The following is a 20,938-nucleotide window of genomic DNA, read 5'->3' as shown; positions in this document are numbered from 1 at the left end:
CCACAGCCAGCTGTGTGACTACGTTCTGAAGGTGGTGCTGTGCATTGAGGTAATGGAGCACTGCAGGGCTGGGCTGAAGGCACAGCCCTTCCACTGCAAGGTCACTGGGGAGCCCTGAACGAGGGCCAGGACTGGGGGCCTGGATGGGGTGCTTGGGCTCTGCACACAAAGCAGGGCACACTGCACCATCCCATCCCATCCCATCCCATCCCATCCCATCCCATCCCATCCCATCCCATCCCATCCCATCCCGCTGTGCCCACAGGCGCTGCTGCAGGAGGAGCCCGCCGAGCACCTGGACACGGAGCTCCGGCAGCAGGCCATGAGCACCATCGCCGCCATGAGGTACTGCCCCAGCACGGCTTTGCCAGCGTGGAGGCATTGGTCCCAGCCGGGGCCCTGAGCGGGACAGGCTGCAGGGCACAGGGTGCTGAGCGGAGCATCACACCTCTGCCCTCTCTCCCCTCGCAGTGGAGCATGGCTGCTTCCAGAGGAGAAGAACGGTCTCCTGCGTGCCTGCCTCGGCAGCGTCCTCCACCTCCCTCGCTACGAGGACGACGCGGACCTGGATGCGGCACTCTACGTGGAGGTGCGCATCAGCTGAGCCCTGGGGACGCTTCCTGGGCACCAGCACCCGGGATGCCCCTCTGCTGCCAGCAGGACGCAGCAGGGCAGGCCGCCCTGACCCCTGTCCTCCTTTGCAGACCATGGAAGCCCTGCACCACCTGCTGCAGGTGCTGGTGAGCAGCGCTGGCCGCTTTGTCCTCGTGGAGCTGCAGAACATCATGGAGGTTTGGATGTGGCAACGCTGGGGTTTGTGGGGATGGTTCAAGGCCACAAAGGAGGGATCCACACGAGGTCCCCCCAGGGCCTGCTGCGGGCAGGGGGTGCTGGCCCAAAACTAGCCCGTGTGGTGTTAGAGGGATGGGTGGGGAGCAGCGGGAAGATGGCAGGGCTGCAGCAGGACAGGGACGCAACCACCCACCCCGCTGCAGCTGGGGAGCAAGGTGAAGGACGAGTGCCCCGTGCTGTGGGCACAACAGCAACTTTTCTCTCCACAGCTCCTGCTGCCCTTCACCACGTGCCAGCTGGCGGCCGTGGAGGAGAGGGCTGTGGTGTGCATTGCCAGGCTGCTCGCCTTCAGCAACACCTGCGTCTTGCCTGAGGTAGGGAGTCCCGGCGCGCTCAGCTCTGGGACCACATCCTGGCTCCCCAGCCAGAGCCCACCTGTGTCCAGGCTTGCACAGAGCCTGGGCTGGGCCCTGCTGCCCACTCAGCCGTGCTGCCTCTCTCCCCAGCTGTGCACCTGCTTCGTTGGAACCGCGGTGTTCCAGCACAAGTGCCAGGAGAACCAACGCTTCCCCGTGCTGGGAAAGCTGGTCGGACACCTCATCCTGTCCTGCACTTCCACGGATGACAGGACCAGAGATGAGGCGATTAATGCTGTTCATCAGCTTTTCATCTTCATCGCTGCCCCAAGTGAGAGGAGTTGTGTTGGTCTAGGTCCCTCCAGATGCCCAGACCCCTCACTGACACCGTGTGTGCTCCTGTCCAGGACTGCCATGGCAACCGGAGGAGCGCACAGTACCACAGCTCTGGGACAGCCAAACTTCGCTCCACCAGGAGGTTTCCCGTGAGGACAGAGCCAGAAATATCTTCGAGGTACAAAGAGCAAACCCTGAGCCCACAGGAGAACCCAGGCCTGCAGTGTCAGGAAGAGTGCACGCACTGTCCCCGAGCAGCCCTGGTGCCTTTGGGGCCCTCACGCTTCATATCCCTGGCATCACCCAGCACAGCCTCTGCTCCCAGTTCTCCTGGGACACCTGCACAGCTGAGCAGCCAAGCAGAGGATAAGTCATCCCTCCTCTCCTCCCTCCCACAGGTCCTTCTGAAATACCTCCTGTACCCTGAAAAGGTCAACATTTTACTCACAGCCATTGAGAGCATGAAAGCACCGAGCCTCCACAGCACCCAGCTGGCTGCCCACATGGTGGATGTGCTCGCAGGAGAGGCTCGCTTCCCTCCACAGCAGGTGGGAACCTGCTGCTGCCTCCGCTCCAGCCCTGGGGGCTCTGCTCCATCCCTGGCACTGCGCTTGGCCGGCAGGCAGCAGTGGGGATGGCAGCAGGGCCCTGCTCTGGTGCCATCCCATTCTCACCCATGCTCCCCCCCTCCAGGTGCAAAAGATTGTGAAGGCGATCCACAGCAGCCTGCCTTCCATCAAAGCCAAGCCAGCTCTTGAGAGCCTGAGCAGGGCCTTGCTTGTGCTGGCCAGCAAATTCCCAAAGGAGATGGTCAGCAGCCTGCTGGTCTGCTCTCTCACCTGCTCCAGGTATGGGGCCACAGCCCTCAGGGCTCCTCTCCCCCCCCCTCCCCACCCCACGGCCGTCAGCCAGGCAGGAGCAGCCACGCTGACAGCCCTGGGGACCTGCAGAGTTGCTGTCACCATGTGGAGGGAAATGCTCTCGGAGTCTTCAACCGTGAAGACGGTGCTGCAGGAGGTGTTCCAAGTGCTCATAAACCACACTCTGCAGCACACCTCCCCATTCATCAAGGAGAGGCCACGTGTCCTTGCCCTGGCCGTGAGTTCCTCATTCACCCAGCTGAACCCCAGCTGAGTCCCCACTCCCCTTCCCTGTCCACCCCCGAGCCTTCTTCCTGCCCTGGGATGCATCCATAGACCTGCCTGGGGCTCTGGGGGTCTCCCTCCCCCCCCCTCCCTTTCTCCATCCCTACACTTCTAAAGACGGGATGGAAACCCAGGGGACAGGGCAAGAATCATATCCGGGTGCTTTCTGCAGGCAGCAAGGATCCTACCAGAGATACTCCAGCTGCCTCTGGTCCTCAAGGAGGCTGAAGCCATCTTCCCCCAGCTCTTCCCAGCCCTTCTCCTGCAAGTGTCCTTCACCACGGAGCTGACGCTGCAGGAGGTGGAAATCTTCTGGGAGGGGCAACAGCAGCACCAGCTCACTCCCATCAGGTGCCACATCCCCATCCCCCTGCTGCACCCAGAGACCCGGTGCTGGGGCTCCTGATGTGACTCGCACCCTTCTCCACCTGCAGGTCCGCGGTGCAGTCCTTGAAGGTGCTGCTCTGCAGCGTGGGCCTCCAGAAGCAGATGGAGGCCATCCAGGAGCAGGGGGGCTGGGACGCGCTTCTCAGCACTGTGACCCACCTCCAGGGTGTGCAGGTGGTGGCCAGGTGGGAGCCCTTCCTTGTGGTGTCACGGGGGTCCCCAGTTCTCAGCCAAACTGCAGCCACAGCACCAGAGCCTGTGGCCCCTGCAGCAGTGGCAAGAGGGCTGCACAGCCAGAGCTGCGTCTGCCTGGTTCAGGGCTCACGGTGCCTTCTTATCCCTGCAGGGTGATGAGGGAACTGCCTGCTGCTCTGCGTGACCCCATCTTCCAGCAGCTGGTTGAGCTGCTCAGCACCAACTTCTACTCCTGGGATATGGTGGCCATGGTCTTCCTCGTTGAGGTGAGCAACAGCTGCAGAAGCAGAGAACACTGGAGGCTGCAAGGCCACTGGCAGCACGAGCCCTGCTGCCTCCCTCGGGGCCTGCTGTCTTTCCCCAAGCTGACTGTTAGATCCAGCACTAAGAGCCACGTGTGTTGTTGCAGATGCTGGAATGCATGGACCTCAGCAAAGAGCTGCACCGCATCATAGGAATCTTTGCCCACTATCTGCAGAGCAAGAGGGTGGGCATGCAGCAGCTGGTGCTCAGGGGCATCCTGCAGCTCAGCAAGAGGCAGGACACGGTGAGCAGGGGTGGCCAGGAATGCCACAGGTTGGGCTGGGCCTGCCATGGGGCTGTAGCGGGGCCATGTACAACTCGGCAACTCTTCAGGCAGTGAGGAGCTGGTGCGCTCTGCCCACCCCATCACTGCCTGCTATTCAGGGCTGGTACTGGAGTAGCCTTGCCCTCATTACGCTTGCTGCCATACCTAAAGGATGGGGTGTTTTTCCCCACAGGCAAGGACAATGATCATCTTCCTGCCGTGCATCATGGAGCAGCTGCAGGATGCAGATAGTGACATCCGTGCCACGGCCCTACCAATATTCAGCAACCTGCTGCACCTCCTGAAGGAGGTTAAGCTCAGCGTCATGGCTCTGGAGCTGGCCGGCAAGCTCCCAGCTCTGCTTAACGATGTAAGGATGATAGGGAGTCCAGCACACGAGGGATGTGGCTGCCAGCCCAGCGTGCCCATGCCTGCTGCCTTGTGACAGCGCACCAGGGGACTTTCCTGGCCGCTCACCAGGTTCAGGCACTGCGTGGTCCTGGGCAGACTTTCCGCTGGGCAGAGCTTGCACACTTTGGAGCAGTTCTGAGGGCATCCTCAAGATCTGCATCCTCTCAGCTCGGAGATTTTGCCCCCACTTCACTGGTGGTGCTGTCCCTGCTTGCCATGGACTTGGAGCTGCTGACACAGATGTCCTTCCTTCCTCCTCCACAGGAGTCCGGCACGGTGCGTCAGCTCTCCATCGACTTCTTCCTCAAAACGCTGAGCTTTGTGGAGGGCCAAGAAAAGAGGAAGATGCAGAAGACGGTGTGCAGGAACCTGGTCCTGCTGTATCTACACCTGCACGATGAGGAAGAGAACGTGTCCAAGGTGGGAATCAGGTTCATCTGGGGGAGGGTGATGCTGCTCCCGTGGTGCCCCCCATACATCAAGAGTACTGCAGCCCACAGCAGCATCAGCCCCTGCTGCTGCATCCTCCCTGCAGAGGGGCTCTGGGGACACGGGCTCTGCGGCTGCTCGGGCTGCGGTGCTATCTCAGCTCTTTGGCAGGCCTCCCAGAAAGCCCTCCTTGGTGCTGCACGGTTCCTGCGCTGGAGGAAGCTGGAGCACCTGGTGCAGACAGAGCAGTTCTGGCAGATCAGCGACTGCATGGTGTGTATGCGCAACAGTATGCCCATTCCCACACCCCAGGACAGGGTCGGGACCAGCCTGCACTGACCTCACATTCTTCCCTCTTCAGCTGACCAAGAGGAGGAGACAGAGTGCAGCGCAGGACTACCTGGGCGACTGCCTGCTCTACCTGCAGAGCCTGCAGGAAACCCTGCGACTGGAGGCCGTGAGGTTCATCGGTGAGCCACGAGGCTGAGCTTCCCCCATCCCTGGCCCTCCATGCTGCACCCACGGAACAGCGGGGGTCGCTGACGGGGCTTTGTGTTCGCAGGGCTCTTAGGGCGGCACATGAGGGATGAGCAGCGGGCTGACAGAGAGCACATCTACCAAAGTAAGCCAGGGAGTGGGATGTTGGGGCAGCCAGCAGGTGACATGCCTGTCCCTCGCTCCCTCCTGCCAGAGGGGAGAGCTGGGTCATCATGCCTCTCTGTTCCTCTTATCGCAGGCCTTCAGGGAATGAAGCATGACCCCAGTCCAGCTGTCGCTTCCTTGGCCCTTCAGACGCTGAAGATCCTGAAGGAAACGAGGCCACATCCACAAGGAGCCATTGGGCAGCTCTCCACCAGGCTCCGTGGCACATGGAGGAGGTGGCGCTCCTCCTGGGCAGACAGCTGAGCGCCCTGCAAAGCTCCCAGCATCTCCTGCCTGCTGCTCAGCCCCACTCCTCGGGCACATCACTTCCCTTTGCCCCATCGCCCGCACAAATTGTGCTTTTGGAAAGTAAATGGGAGTCGTTAGGACTGGCCCTAGTATCCAGTTTTCATAGTGACTGGGCCCGTGTGCTGCTTTGTAACCTGTTATACTGCAGATAACAGCGGAGCGACATAATGGGAGAATTTCTAGCATTTCCAATGCAGTCTCAGGAACTGCAATTATTAGGCATTATCCAGGTTATTATCCAGTGTGCTTCTATTTTATTAATAAATTGGATGTGAATCAAATAGGATCTAATGTTACCAATGCTGGAATCTATGGGAACAGGCATTTGATGTGTTAGTAATGCTGGTTACAATGCTGTTAGCCTACCAATGAGCCTTTTCTAAATTGGAGAAGACAAAACCTGGACAGAAATCTCGGGTGAAGGGGATGTTCCTGTATCATAGTGTGATCACTTCCTTTCAGCCCGCTCATCAGGATTTGTAAACTATGACCGTGCATCACTTGAGACAAAGCTGTTGGGTGCACCTGGGCTGGAGTCAGGGAGGTCACAAGTACCTGATGGGGGCGGTCACATGTACCGGTATATACTATTTGTTGCAAGGCATTAAATTCGTTCTTTTGGCATTACGCACTGTGTGTGAGTCTCATCTGTTCCCCATGTGCGGAGGCACGGTACTTTCACACGCAGCCTTGACTTGTCGCCGGATTTGGAGGCGACAGTTAAGAAAACATTTCTAACAGAACCAAACATTTCTAACGGTACCACAGTGATACCAGAAAGCATTTCACCCCGTCAGCTCTGTCCATTGGTACCAACTCCTCACTGCCATTGGAAGTGAAGATGCTTCTAGAGCTGTCTCAGGACCTGTGGAGTTTGCTATGTGATGACAGTGAAGTCTTCATGCTGTACGTCTCAGCACACTCGGCATTTCCTGCTCCACTCAAACCATGTGAAGGGAATGCTGGTTGTTACAACGTGCTGCTTGTATGCTCTGAAGTCACATCTTAGACCAGCAATACGACATGGCGCCCTTAGGAAACAAAATTCAATGCTTTATTGCTCTGAGCATTGACATTTTCAATAAATTAAATCAACACAAAGGTTTATAACAAACACAAAAAGGAGCAACCAGATGAAAAACCTTGTTGTAAGAAAAAGCAGCATTTTTTTAATCCAAAAGCAAGAGATCCAACACGCACAAACCCAGAAGGAAATCTCATTCAACATACACAACGTTCCACTTTGCAGAAAGGCGAGACAAATCTGCTCATAACTGCACTGATCACCTCAGGTAGGAACAGAACAGCAGTGAAGTCAATGATATTTAACTCTACCTTCTGGAACTTGGACGTGACTGTAATTCACAGCTGTTGTTCAGCACTGCTCAAAAACCCACCACACTTCTGTCTAGAGAAAAGCTTCAGAGCATTTCTGACAAGCTAATCGATTCTCTCCTTACATGAATGATGCTGACAGAAGTAAACTCACACAGCCAGCTTGGACTTGGACACGCTGCATATTCCAGTAGCTTCCCTGCAAGTACCAGAACTGTCTGTTTAATGCTTCTCACTTCAGGGCACCGATAACTCAGGTTTTTCTGCGCTGCATTACGTTCCACTTTGGTACTGGTTTCGTGCTTGGTCCTCGCTCCAGTGTTTGCTTCAGGTTTTGGTTCTGGTTTTTGTTTTTCAACATCAAACCATTTCTTTGCTAACTTTTTCAACAGCCCACCATCCTCAATAAGGGTATTCTTAATTACATGTTAATTAAGACGTAAGCCATACAATGCCTTCATATATGTCTCCCTACCAGTAAGAATGGGAGCTCCCCACATTAATTCTGGCCATCAGTTCATGTCAGGCAGGTGCACTACAGACCTTCATCACCAACGAGGCTGTTGGAAGAAAAGCTAAGAACGAATGATGCATGAAGAGAAAATTACTCGGCTCTCTTTCACTGTACAGAGCAGTTTAGTCAGCAACCACTTATACTGTCACTATCAATACTTCCAACAAACTCATGTGGAAACCTTTATCCAGGCAGACCCGTGCAAAGAATACAACCCTCCATAATTGCAGCCACGAACAAGAATTATTCTGCCCACGAGCATTTCATGTTCCTTTCTTCATATACTGGGAGAGGAACTGGCTTCTGACAAAGTGGACCAGCTTGGTCTCTGTGCAGAACATGGTAATGGTGGTAGCTGCAAAGCACAGCGCCCCAATGCTGATGTGAATCAGCCTTGACATCCAACCCTTATCGCAGCAGAAGAATGCCTAAAACAAAGGAAACCAGCAACTGAAGGAAAACCAGTTGGCACAAGGTAGGCCAGCAACATACATGATAGATGTTGTTGTTTTATTCCCCCTGCACTGCTTTTTTATTTTTTTAACCGAATCTTTAGTGACCATTTCTTTGCACTATCACCATCAATTACCAAGAACTAAGAATGTGGATATACAGATGGCCAGCAGAACTGTCTGACTCATTAGGTACACAGTTCTCTGCCACCTGGAGAAGGCAAGCAGGCACACATCTGAAGATCAATATAATTGCATGTCTTTGTTTCATTTTTAATAGATCTATACGCAGCCTTGCAAGATGTAATGGAAATCTCCAAGGCTATGGTTGTAAGCCTTTCCTGTTGATAATATTTCTTTCCTTCTGGTAATGAAGCCATCTGACAAACCTCCGCAGTGAAAGGAACATCCCGAGGCAGATACTTACCTCTGAATAAACAGTAATTCCTCCACTTATGACATAAGCGAGTATTAAAAACGGTGAGGGAAGCAAGCCTGTCAAAGGTCTGTAGGAGCTTTCCTTGAAGTACTCATAGATGTACTGGATGCTGTGAGCAATGCGAATACCCATATTAAAGCAGTTGGCAAGGATGAAGCCAACACTTCCGTGCCAGCGGGTCAAGAAATAAGAGATGCACAGGAACACGAAGGACAAGGCCAGCATAACAAAATTGTACCTAGGAAGAAGAAACAATATAAACAACATATGCAGTTGCACTATTTAATTACTAAACTCATTTTCAGAAGATAAAAATCCATTCGCTTTCTAAAACATGGGAGCAACAACTCCTGTCATCTGCTAACAGCCGGCAAGGCTGAGAAAAGAAATGCAGCACAAGAATGAAAAATACGTTGAGTAAACTAAACCAACAACTACTTTAAGTGAAGGAAATTCTATCCTACTATTCACCTGTGCATTCACTTCAGAAAACCTACTAACAATAATTAGCAGTATCAAACACTGAGGACTTTTTCCTTCTCTATTCGGTACTGAAGAACAATAACGCTCAATAGGGTGACACTTAGTCCTGCTCCAAACAGTGGCTTTAAAGAGAAGATCACACTTGGAAAGGGGGACAAAAGCAGTCCTTGCACATCTAAAAAGAATTGCTCAATTGCTAAACTGCTAAAAGAGGATCTCTTTTAATTAATGACCTAAAAAAAATAAAGGCCTAATTAATTTGGAACAGAGCTGTAATAGACAACAGCCACAGAAGTGAAACAAGTCCGATGGCAGCCATCAGGTTGCAGTGCCAACACACCACAACAGAGAACCAAGAAAACATTCAGGCTGCAAAACATCACAGGAAGTCATCTTGTCCAGAGCTCTCCTCAAGGCCGATAAACCACTGAACTCATGTCATCCCAAATGTGATCTATAGAAACTGTGACTGAGAAGTTTTAACAGCTGCAAGACTTTAAGGAGTTTAACATAACAGTCCACCTTAAAAACTGAAGCTTCTATTCACGTACATGTACAGAAAATAAAACTTCACATTAAATTACTTTCCCAGTTTGCTGTGTATTAAAAGCTAATAACCTTGTCAGTTCGGATCCTTTTTACCCAAAGGTTTAAACTAAAGCTTTTACATCGAGGTCTGCACACAGTCCTTAAAACGACTGCAAAAAGAAACTGCCTTCTCAGTAACAGAAAAGCATTTCCAAGCGAATATCCAAGCAGAACAATTGTTCAACATTTGCATGCTTATCTCCATGCAAATCACACACAGATGCACTGGGGGTACTCCTCACCTGTCCACTTCTTCTTTGCACATCGAAGCAAACATGAAACATTCTGTTACTCCATTGACAGCAAGAAATAGGACATACAACGAGTAGCACCGGAGAAGATCGGGACCTACAACAAAATAAAGACAGCAGCATTACAAGGATAAAGAGATCATTATTTCTTTTATAAAGCCACAGTTTCATACTCCACAACAGAAGCTGTAACATTATCACCGATTATAACAGCAACTTCTGTGTCCCTTTGAGAAGCTTCTGGTCTGGACATCTTGACAAGATGACAAACAGAATAAACAAAGCAAGGGGAACCCAAAAACAAAGTACAAGGTGGCAGCAGCTATTAATGTAACAGACAAGATCTCCTCCACAAAAGTGGTGGTTGTATTTATTGGGCCATAAGCTGGTACACGTGACACAAGTCAGGAAAAGCCAATGCTTTATCCTTCCTTCCTTGTAAACCTCCTAATATTGTTAAAACTACTGCTGGGCTACATTCCAGCCTCTGCAAGCATCCCTGCAGGTAACTTTGGGAGCTGTGGTGCTACAGTTGGAATATTCTAAATGCATGCATCTACAGGAGGGCAAAGCAATCAAATAATTCTACCAGAATGAGGCTACTTGAAGCTCCTTTTAACCTGAGCTGATTTTTTTCAGACAGAAAGCTGACCGAGCCAAGAGCTCAGAACAGAGCTGAGAAACAAAAAAACACAGCTAAAGCTTTTTACCTGTTCCAGAACTGAGCATTGAACCTCCATAAATATCCAGAGCCAGCTGAGAAAAGGCACATCCAAAAACAGCAATGGTAAGGCCAATCAGAAGCACCAGCTTCAACAGCAGTTCTAACACATTCGAAGCCATAGCAACATCATCCTGGAGAAAAAAACAGAAACAAAACAACAAAACCCAGCAGTCAATTACATGAACTAGAACCAGCACAACTGCTGCTGTCACCAAGAGAAACTGTTCCAGGGGGAAAAAGTCCACTGGCACAATGCAAGGCACAGCCAAGACTATTTTTTGGTATTGACACACCTACACACTTGGTCCTGGCTTCCAGCTGTGCTCAGGTATTCTTATTCTCTTCCGTATTATATGCAGAACTCTCAACAAAGATCAGCCATTGACAGCTCTGTTTCAGGGCTTAAGGAAAGGGGCAAACAGCAGCCAGTAAATAGCAAAGAAAAGCACAGCATTTGCCCAGGGCCACAGCCTGAATCACCAAAAGGGCCACGTCTTCATTGTTACACTGGACTACAAGTTTTGCCACAGCATAAGGAGCCACTTGTGAGTTCTGTACATGGTAAGATGCAGCTGCCCACACCCCTCATGAGGAGTCAAACCTCCTGCCAGGTGCACGGGATAAGCCCACACACAAACACACCATGAACACTCCACGTCAAACACACACACAGGTACACCTCTGTCAGCCTACCATTAACGTGAGACACGACACTTGGCTGACTGGGACCTTCCTATCTGACCAAGAATTTCTTCTAGAGCATACAGAAACCTCTCCTTCATGTAACCATCGTTACTGCGCAAACAATCCCAAAGCTCAGCCAAAACACAGCTGTCTTCCTCTGGAAAGGGCACCCTCTGAAGCGCTCAATGCTTACCAGCCTGTTGTATTTTCAAGTCAGTCAAATATTGTCAAGTGCCACTTATTTGCTGGAAAGAGATTGAACCTACAGTAATTGCCTCAGCACAGCTGCACAGACATGGTGCACAAGCACCATGCTGTTGGAGTAGAGGATTTTAACTTCAATTACCAGACAATGCAGCATTATGTCATTGCACCTCGTAACTCCTACTTCGCTACCTTTTTATCCATTTGCTTTTTGTCCAGACTCCTTCGGCATGGTCTCCACTTCAAGTTTCTTTCCAAATATCTTTACACTCAGTAATTTAAACACACATCAGTCACACTCCTGATACAATTGATCTCCAACAGAAGGTAAGCATTTCATGTGGAACCAATACTAACAAACGTACCTGCTTCTGATCCTTTACATTCTTCCCTCTTTCCAATACTTGAGCGAAAAAGACATAAAAACTCTCTTCAATAGGCAAAAAGATGAACCTGGCCACCAGCGACCCGAGATTATTCACGATATCATACACACCTTCACAAACAAAACACACCAACAAGCTGTCACTTTTTTTCTGGCACAAATTCCTATTCCACATTTCTGATAAACAAAGAGAGAACCAGTGGAACTTAATGCAGCATTAGAGCAAATATAGCAATAGCCCCAGACATCCCCAGGCAGCCCCTTCAGTTCTTACTACAGAGGAAGATAAAAGATCCAGATGCAAGAGAATCAGCCTGTGGCGCAGCCAGTGCTGTCACCTGAACTGCTGCTGCCATTCATTACTCTGTAAGGACACTGCTTTTATGGAGCACATTCAGTTGGAGATGTGATGCTACAAACAACAGTGTTCCTGCTGTAACAGCTAACAGACTGCAAAGGAAGACAACAGGGCCAAGAAAATGAAGAGAAGGAACTGCAATGTATCAGATACTATGCTGCCTCCTTCCAAGTTTTTAAAACAGAAACAAGACGCACAGCAGAAGAGGCACAACTGCCAAGTTTTGATCCAAGGGAGAAGCATTCCTTAAATCCACGACCCTCAAACAAGTTGCTCTGGTTTTGTTTCTTGTTTTTTGGTGTGTGTTATATTTAATAACCATTTACCCATCATTCTCTGAAATGCACCTCAACGTCCCAGCGCCACTGAAATCCTCCAACATTTTCATGTTATTTTCAAATGGTTTCTAATATTTTCAGTATTTTCAGAAGCAGACAATAAGGAGCAACTAGAAAATGATGTCATTGTTGCACAGCATCGCCACACTCACCCTGATCGCCAAAGTTTATCACATTCAGAAAAGTCATCACGTATCGCTCACCTGAAGTTGAAAACACAGAAGGAAGGACAAACCCCCACATCTCTCCCCGTGTGTGTCCAGGCCCTGCTAACAGGACGCATTCCAGAGACATGTCCAGCAGGACGGTACAGTTCTGATCCTCCACAAACCTTCCGTAACTGCACCTGGGTTGCCAACACCTGCTGGTGCCGCTCTGACCACCATCCCCTCCCAGCCTTCCCAGGCTCCTTGTCCATTTTGTGACCTGTATCCACTTTCCTTCCCCCAGCATTCCCACACATCGAGCCTCACCCTCTGTCAAAATCTGCTTCAGGAAGGACTGTTTGAAGAAGCTCCAAGTCAGCCATGCTTCCTTCCAGTTAAGGAAAGCCTGCAAAATCAAAGAAGCAGCGTCACCCTGGTCTGGCTGACTTTCTCCCTTGTGGAAAATCACCATCTTTGCAGATACACAAAGGAACTGCATAAGTTTTCTACAGAGTAAATCACTCAACAGTAACCAGAGAGGGGGAAAAGTTGTTTAGCAGACCAATATAACTCTGCCCCTCACAGTACTGTACATCTTTCAGTGCTCTTCAAAGCACTCCTGCAAGCCTCACAAGACAGAACTGCCTTCATGTCCTCAATCTCTCAGTCTCTTCCTCATCTTTGCCTTTTCATTTCTTTCTTTGCCCCATTTCCTTTTTGGAGGACATCAGAGATCTGAGTATCTGCAGGACGCTGTGCACCACCACATTCTGTCTGAGGAGAAGTTGAAGTACCAGCTCTGTAAGACAACCCTGGATTCTCTTCTACCTGATACCAGCTCACTCCCTTTAACACTGTAAATGTTCCATCTCCAATCAACAGATGAGGCAGCCAACGAGGCCCAGAAACAAAGAGCTCCAGGTTCACTGTGGTTTTCTGACAAGGATTTGAATGCAACAACTGTGAATGGAATTTTATGCAACCATGCTTCCTAACCAGCCATGGTGTCCAGGAGCAGAAATAATCTCTCAGTCACTCCATCAACTCCAGTTTTCAAAGCGCTCTCGTCAAAGACTTAAGAATGAACTGTGTGACCCACCTTATCCGCCATCCAGTTAGGTAACAGGCCTTTCATTCTTGTAATCGGAAATGACTTCTTTGTTGCTTCAGGAGACCCCAACAACTTTGCAAAACAAACCACATAGCACAGCACCAGAACACTGGTGTACAAAAGCTGGAAAGACAAGGAAGGAAAAAAACAAAGAATGAGTGAGAACTCAGTGAGAAGTGAAGGCAGTTCTTCCTCCTGTCAACTCTGAACCTAGCTGAAGGCGTTACTGTAACTCCCCTCCCCACACACAGAGTACTGTTGATTTAAATTCATTTTAATCAGCAGATCAGCATCACAGCCCTCTGCCCTCAAGAACAGCTAAAGCACACACAACGTAACAACCTTATTCACAAAATGTACCTTTAGGCACACAACAAAGGTGCCCATTAAACTGACTGGGCTCAACGCGCCAAGTAACGTCTATCACCAAAATCCTTCACATTTAAACCCTCACCTCAGAGGAACATTCTCTCACCTCCTCAGTGTTATCTAGCAGGTTAAATGTCACAGACAGCAGCAAAGAACATTTCAGAGCAAGAATTTATATACAGAATACAGGAAACTTACCTGAGCCAAGGAAAAAATGTGAAGGCCCCATTGCGGATAAAGGATGACTAAGATAACTGTCAAAGTGCATTTTGACACTATCGAAAGGCTTTCAGCAATTACCTTCAAGAAAGAGAAAATAGACAACGCTCATTTTTGCCAGCTTAACCACCTACAGGAAGGCAAAGCACTCCAGTTTCACACACACAACCCACAAAGGACCTGTAAGGCATTCACAGTCAGTGTGGCTACCACAGTTCTGCTGCTGCATTGACCACCTCACGCTGCAGCATCTCTGCACATTCTCAAGTCTTATAGGGCACTTTTCCCCCATCACACTGCCCCGCTCCCTTGTGTGGGACCCACATGGGAGTAAATCCTGCTTGGCACAATCGTGACCCCAGCTGCTGCATTTCACAGCCTCACACCGACAGTGAAAAGCAGAAGTGTGGAAGGCGTCTGTGCCTCCCTCTGAGCAACACTTGTGATTATACATTTAATGAGCATTAGGGAGGTAACTTCTAAACAAATTAACTTCCTTTTTTAAACAGGAGCAAATTAACGTTACAAATACATTATGACTACATCGTACAGCATGAAGCAACCCATAGCTTCATTTGTTTTTTAAGCACCCCTGAACATGCACAGATCCAGTTCAGGAATCTGGTCTTCATTTCCATTATGTCACTTTTTCAGCACGAAGTTTCTCCGTCCCACACAGCCCTATGGTCACAGCTTCCCTACTAACCTTAAGCCTTACAAACAGGTGAGCCTGGGCTAAAACCCAGAATGGCTCCCCTAGAAGCTCAACAACTGCAGAGAGGCCAAACGCCACCACGCCAGCCTGATAGTGAGGAACCACGGATGGATCCGGAACTTCAAGTACGTGCAGCCAGACGAAGCCCAGGAAAACAGACCAGAAGACACCAAGAGGGACTCTAAAAAGTTAATGTAAAAACAGTCAGGTTTCCTTCAGCAGAAAAAAGAACAAGAGAAAATCTGATTCAAATTTCCCACGCTGCTGTACTTTACGTATGTCGAAAGAGATCAGACAAACTCATTGCTATTGTAGCTACAAGTTTTGGTGTAAAACCTGTCAGTGCGAGCTACTACTTGCAGCTATGAGTCTGATAGCCCCAATAGTCAGCAGAAGAAAACATGCACGGCATGCAGTGCAGACACGGGCTGCAGACACGGGCCGCCTCGTGCAGGTCCCGCTGCAGGACCCGCCGCCTCCTCCAGCCGGAACCAGGAGTGAGCTCTAAAGCAAAGCGGAGCCGCTCTCACGTCAGCCACAGCAGGTTGATGGTCGCGGCCCAGCTCCGCTCCGCGCCGCCGCTCAAGCAGGCCCTGCGGAACGCCTCCCTGGCCAGGAACACCGCGGTGGAATAGAGCAGCGTCAGCCTGCGGGAGACACGACGGGACACGGGGTCGGCCCCGCTCCGTGCCAAGGAAACCCGGCCACCAGAGGCGGTTCCCGGCGGCTCCCATTGCCGGGGCAGCGCGGCGTCACCTCACGCTGACGACGCCGAGGAGCTCCCTGGACAGGTAGCGCAGCGTCAGCGCGTTCAGCCCGAAGGTGACCGCCCGGAACAGCACCTGCGGGGGAACGGGGGAGGAAAGCGCTGCCGGGGGGCCGGGCCGGCTCCCGCGGGCGCCGCCCAGGAGGGCGAGGAGCGGGAGGAGGCGGGGCCGGGGGACCCGGGTCGGCCCGCACCTGCAGCAGGGCGCTGGACGAGGCCAGGCGGGCGGTCTGACGGAGAGCACCGACGGCCGCCATGACACCGAGCGACCGGCCGGAAGGACGGCGTCGCGCCGCGATGACGTCACGAGGGGGCGGACGGCAGCAGAGCTGAACCCGACCCGTGTGGTGCCTGTCAGCAGGTGGCGGCGGGGTGACACAGCGGGGTGTGCAGCGATACAATGTACGGCCTCAGTGTGCGGGGAAATGGCAGCCAGAGGCGTCCAGCTCCTCTTGTGAATTTGGATGGAGCACAAGCAGCGCGTGTGAGCGCAGTGATGTGGTGCATTGCAGCACTGGGGGCACGGACAGGAAAGAAAAGCCCCAGATCTGGCCATGCAGCTTTTAGCAGCGCCGCATTCGGCTCTTGTTCTTTGCTGGCCAAAACACGGAGCTGCTGGTAGTGACAGTGCTGAGACACGGCGCTTTGTAGCTGACACTGCTCCACACAACTGTGCTGTTGTGCTCTTTGCACCCGGTGCAGTTCCCATGGAAATAAACGGCAGGCATTACTTTTGGAGCAGCCCGTACAATACAACTTCACCACCTCATTTTATCTGTGCCTTATCATCCTACCTAAAATGTACGACTCTTTTCTGAGAATCCAATAGTACCGAAGGTTCATCGTAAGAGGCACTTCAGGAGTCACCTCAGGCTGTTCTAAGCGGTAGAACACTCCCATCGCATCCTGAGGAATGTGGAGAGGTTCAAAGAAGAGGCTCTGACCCCACGTCTGAGGCTAAACCAGCACTGACATCCTCCGTGCACACCATACTGCTAACATTCCATGTCTGATGTGGAGCAAACTCCTGTCCATCCGCACACAAAACCTGATGCGATCAATTATGCTGAAAGCACAATACAGAAAGCAAAAACCTGTTCTCTGTCTGTGGCGAACCTGAAATCTTTCCAACAGAAACAGAGCCCCACAGCATCCCTATGGGAGCAGCAAGGCACAAATGCCACTTCTGACTACTGCAGTGACACCATACCCCGAGCCTGTGACTTGAATCACTTCATCCTCTCACAAACATTACATTGTACAGAACGAAACCCCGTAATGTTGTCAGTAACGTTTCCGAAGGGTATATGCAGGTTCACTGCAGCCTAGGAGAGAGCTAGCCAGGAAACCATGAAGTCAGCCTTGCTTTTTTATTGAATTATGGCAGTTTTCCAGACCTTTGTGTGATTATTAAAACAAAAGAGAGAACTGTGGTGCTTAACAATGAGATCAGATCAGCGGTACAGAGAGTGGAATGTGTAATTTGCAACAGGGGAGGCCCAAAATCAGACTTGCCTTGTTAAACCATACAGATAAAAGGGTGAGCAGCCCTTTTCACTGTGCAACACTGGGTTTTTCAACCAAATCCATGTGAGGCTGCTATGAGCTTTGCGTGTCATTTTCTTGAAGCACATGACAACTCACCAATAAAAAGTGAACTCATTCAGTCTGCTGGCTGTTTTGCAGCCCAGGCTTACATTTGGTCCCTTTTTACCTCTGAGCCAAAGTCTAGCATCGTTAGCAAGAGGCCAAGCTAAGACATTTACTTACACGCAATACCATTTAACCACGTTAATAATGCAGGACATCAGGTGGTTCCAGCTGGGTAGTGCAGTGAAGACATATCAGCTATTTGCTCAGAACTGAACTGAGAAAACAGAACACTTCATCTTTGCTAACACCATCGTTACTGTCCGTGTTCTACACACAGAAGGTGTGCCCACGTGAAGAACACGCTCTGTGCTAACTGTGGGGCACAGCACACTCCTCGGTGGCTGCTCCTGCATTGCTGAAGGAAAGCAGTCTTTGTTAGCAGATCTTTTGCTTGGAAGACAAACCAAACAGTTACTTACACCAGAACACAGTAAAGCAAAAAGAATAATAAAGTTACTTGAAAAGTGATTGTGCAGATTGGACAAGGGAGAAATGCTCAATACTTGCAGAAGTAGAAAGAAAGGTCCTGAAAACAAGGGAGAATTCTGGCATCAATTATTTTAAAAGAATGGTGACTCAGTATTTAGAAAAGAGGTCAGCCACTGGATTTCACAACCACATGTGGAGAACACTACAGAGGAAACTGGATGGATCTGCCAAAGCAGTCAGTGTAGGGCCGAGAGCTGCCTCCCCCACACACACCGAGGTGGATTCAAAACAAAAAAACACAGAACTCTCCTCTGCAACTATTTCTGAAGTGTTTGACCAGCAGAGTGCAAAAACCAGCAGCACTGAACTGCTACAGGGACCGAAATGTGCTGACATCACCAGAGCCAGGTGGGCAAATCCGAGACAGCTTCGTGTGTTACTGCCCATCCTGTACCCAGCTGTGCATAAATAGGAAATGTCAGTCTAACTATTCCAATGCAGTCTGTAAGGTGAACAGACAACACGTGGAAAAGAAGGACTTCCCAGTCTTCTCCTGGAAGTGAATGAGAGGAATTTTATGGACAACAAGGAAAGCATATTGATAGTCAGAATGCTTGTACAGCACATGCATGCTATAAACTGCACTGTATTCCATGATACTGTCTCATCCTTGTTGCTCTCCTCTGGTGTTTTCAGCCTGGGTAACGTCAACTGAAGCAGCACACCTTACAGCACACACCGACATAACTAAACACAAGTCACAAATAAGGGAGAAGTGGAGCAGATCATTCCTTTATAAGATTAAAAAACCATCCTGGGGATTTTCTTTGAAACTTATGCCATGCGGTTCCTGAACTTCCTTTTCATCCCAATGGTTCCCAAACACTTTGTCCTTCACAAGACCGTCTTCCCCCCCTGGGGAAAACACAGCATTTCCACTGCTCAAGCATTACAGCTGGAAGGCACAGGACAGGAATTAAAGCACACTTCACTAAGTGAAACTGTTAACTGCATTTAGAGACTGAAATAATGCAGAAAGCCTAAAAGAATGAATGTCCTCTCCTTGCAGAAATGGATGGAGGTTTCAAGAACCAAAGCTCACCATCTGTCTCCCTTTCTGTCACTGAAGGAGCACGCCAGCTCCTTCATAGCATGCCTCTGATCCTCTCGTTTTCCAAGGCAAAAACCTAAGAATGACTCTCACAGGACTCATTAAGGCTGCTCCCCCCTCCAAGCAAAGAGTAAGCACAAGTAGAACTCTGCACAGTGCTCCCAGGAGATGCATGGGAAGACGTACTGAGGCAGCCAACGCAGCTACTTTCACCTCTCTGGGAAACAGACTGAAAAAGCTGAGGCTGAAAGGACAAATGATGTTTTCAGTTTACTGCTTTAACTTCTCAGCTAAACAGCAAGGATGAGCTGTCCACAACTACGAGCAGTTTTGCTAGTAATTCACATGGCCACTCACTGGAATGAGGGACGCGCTGCTTAGTGACTTGTGTATAGAAGCAGGGAGCACACACATGTCATACAGCACAGGGGTTTAACAGCCAGTATCCTTACGGTGCTTTTTGAAAGCAGCCAGGACAGTCAGGTCACAAAGATCACAGCAGTCTTGACTGACTGATCTTCACTCACAGAGGGGTTCTTGAGATCTTTCCTGTTGCATTATAAAACGATGAGCATCAGAGCTCACACGTACACCTGCACAGTGGAAAGTACCCAACGTTCATTGAAGTCATCCAGGATGCACGCAGCATTCAGAGATTCCTGGTCCTTTTACATACCCACAAAGCACTGTGTACTTCGAAGACAAGGAAGTGGTGTACAGACACACACCTGTGATTGCTTGGCCCCACTGATGCTGTTAGCAGCCAGGTTTGATCAGAGGCTGAGCAGTCAAAAACTCTTTCAGAATCTTATCCACCATCCTCTCTTCAGCTCCCCTGCTGGAGCTGTTTTCACATCCGTGAAAATCTATTAAACTCTAATGTTTGCTTTTGTAACAAAGTCCTCCAAGACTGCAAACAGCCTTCCTTTTCTCTCCCTTTTTACTGTTTAATAACTTGTACAGAAATAGCCATGCTGCAGATCTGACAAAAGCCAACCCACCACAAACCGTGAAACAAACATGCACATAAAAACTTGGGGCAGGGGAGGAAACCCTCCAAAAATCCACAACCTATTTGAGACTTTATAAAGACTCCTCCCAGCCTCACCATGGGGTGTTTGGCCTCAGCCCACCCCCCACAGAAAATATTCTCTTTTTTCCCCTTGTGAGAATACTGACAAATGTGGGTGGCAGCCTGGGGCTCTTCTCCTGGCTCACAGCATTGCCCAAACACACACAGCCCGCCTCCATGCTAAAGTAAAACTGCAGCATTAAAATATTTCTGCGTGCTGCATCTGTTCTCACCACCCACAGTCTTACTCCTGCCTTGCTGCTCTTGCCTACTGGCGTGAGTATTCCAGCTTCAGATAGAACTGTTTTAGGGATACAGGCCAAGAAGGTTAACGACAGTTAGCTTTTGTTGTTTGGGTTGAATATGGTTAAAATCTGTGCCCACACCCAGTATTAATAAACAGGCTCAGTCCGTGGCAGTGGACAGGTTCATCCCTGCAGAAGAGAACTGCCAAGTGAGTGCCAGCAACTACTCCAAGTCTGTGCAGCACTGCCTGCAGAAAGTGCTCTGTACTCTTCCTTACTGACGTTCTTGGGTTGGATGTCTTTGGGAAAGCTGCCTGTTTTCTGTGCTAGGATGACCGAAATCAAGCAGCTTTCGACTTCCAAATCCATCCACAGTCCAACTAAATCTTGACAATGAGAAGTCCCTGTTCTATAGCTCTACTACATGGACACTCAGCTGCTGGTCCAAACGTGGCACTCTGAAATTATGCAGGTTCTCAAGCAGCTCTACAATTACTGGAAAGTTAATTCCAGAACTGCTGCAGTGAATTGTTTTTAGCAGCTATTAACCTATGTAAATGTCCATCTGTTCTGATTCCTTTCCACTGCTGAGTGTCCAGTGTCTGTTTTGTGATTTGAAGGTGACTGAACGTTACAGTCAGCTGTGAACAGGAAAGGTAATGGGTCACTAAAGCACACAGAAAGTCAGCATCGTTTGTAAGGTGGAAATGAAAAACCATAGTCTTCATTCTGATAGTCCCTCTCACTACCAGCCTTTATTACTGCTGAAATGAGAAA

The 20,938-nt window shown here is 50.0% G+C and overlaps 2 protein-coding genes across 5 annotated transcripts; one reads left to right on the top strand and one right to left on the bottom strand.

Moving 5' to 3' along the window:
- Positions 1-52: 52 nt before the first annotated feature.
- LOC146757640 (maestro heat-like repeat-containing protein family member 7) lies at positions 53-5,856 on the top strand. Its single transcript, XM_085520706.1, has 20 exons — positions 53-57; positions 124-345; positions 472-589; positions 705-791; positions 1,062-1,166; positions 1,299-1,479; positions 1,556-1,662; positions 1,883-2,032; positions 2,178-2,332; positions 2,435-2,582; positions 2,802-2,980; positions 3,064-3,201; positions 3,363-3,477; positions 3,621-3,758; positions 3,973-4,149; positions 4,455-4,610; positions 4,791-4,892; positions 4,981-5,089; positions 5,182-5,241; positions 5,356-5,856. The coding sequence occupies exons 1-20, from the start codon at positions 53-55 to the stop codon at positions 5,523-5,525; spliced, it is 2,622 nt and encodes an 873-aa protein (XP_085376832.1). The 3' UTR covers positions 5,526-5,856.
- Positions 5,857-6,687: 831 nt separating this feature from the next.
- Positions 6,688-15,966, bottom strand: LOC146757639 (man(5)GlcNAc(2)-PP-dolichol translocation protein RFT1-like). 4 transcript variants are annotated; one of them, XM_085520623.1, is made up of 13 exons: positions 15,846-15,964; positions 15,642-15,727; positions 15,416-15,532; positions 14,877-15,066; positions 14,150-14,251; positions 13,571-13,705; positions 12,799-12,877; positions 12,478-12,528; positions 11,610-11,740; positions 10,343-10,487; positions 9,624-9,729; positions 8,299-8,548; positions 6,688-7,847 (listed from the first exon to the last, which is right to left on the bottom strand). In XM_085520623.1, exons 1-13 carry the CDS (start codon positions 15,906-15,908, stop codon positions 7,683-7,685), a joined length of 1,620 nt encoding a protein of 539 aa, XP_085376749.1. In that variant the 5' UTR covers positions 15,909-15,964; the 3' UTR covers positions 6,688-7,682. The 4 variants fall into 4 exon arrangements, with proteins under 4 accessions (XP_085376749.1, XP_085376750.1, XP_085376753.1 ...); XM_085520624.1 differs by lacking the exon at positions 12,478-12,528; XM_085520625.1 differs by lacking the exons at positions 6,688-7,847; positions 8,299-8,548; positions 9,624-9,729; positions 10,343-10,487 and adding an exon at positions 10,528-10,757 and having other exon boundaries at positions 15,846-15,966.
- Between the last annotated feature and the right edge of the window lie 4,972 nt (positions 15,967-20,938).

The sequence above is a fragment of the Coturnix japonica genome, chromosome 20, assembly GCF_054131305.1.
Source record: "Coturnix japonica strain WE chromosome 20, WE-NBRP24, whole genome shotgun sequence".
NCBI classification, from domain to species: Eukaryota; Metazoa; Chordata; class Aves; order Galliformes; family Phasianidae; genus Coturnix; species Coturnix japonica.
The sequence above is the reverse complement of the archived record's forward strand: the minus strand, read 5'-3'. Positions and strand labels throughout refer to the sequence as shown.

What these genes read in the sequence shown, in the direction of transcription:
- LOC146757640 (XM_085520706.1), top strand. An exon ending in CACGTGTCCTTGCCCTGGCC is followed by an intron (nt 2,583 to 2,801) that starts GTGAGTTCCTCA and finishes TGCTTTCTGCAG; the next exon opens with GCAGCAAGGATCCTACCAGA. An exon ending in GGCAGATCAGCGACTGCATG is followed by an intron (nt 4,893 to 4,980) that starts GTGTGTATGCGC and finishes TTCCCTCTTCAG; the next exon opens with CTGACCAAGAGGAGGAGACA.
- LOC146757639 (XM_085520623.1), bottom strand. Translation starts at nt 15,908, where the DNA reads ATGGCGGCCGTCGGTGCTCTCCGTCAGACCGCCCGCCTGGCCTCGTCC. An exon ending in CTAACTGGATGGCGGATAAG is followed by an intron (nt 12,878 to 13,570) that starts GTGGGTCACACA and finishes TTGATTTTGCAG; the next exon opens with GCTTTCCTTAACTGGAAGGA. An exon ending in TGCAAAGAAGAAGTGGACAG is followed by an intron (nt 8,549 to 9,623) that starts GTGAGGAGTACC and finishes TCTTCTTCCTAG; the next exon opens with GTACAATTTTGTTATGCTGG.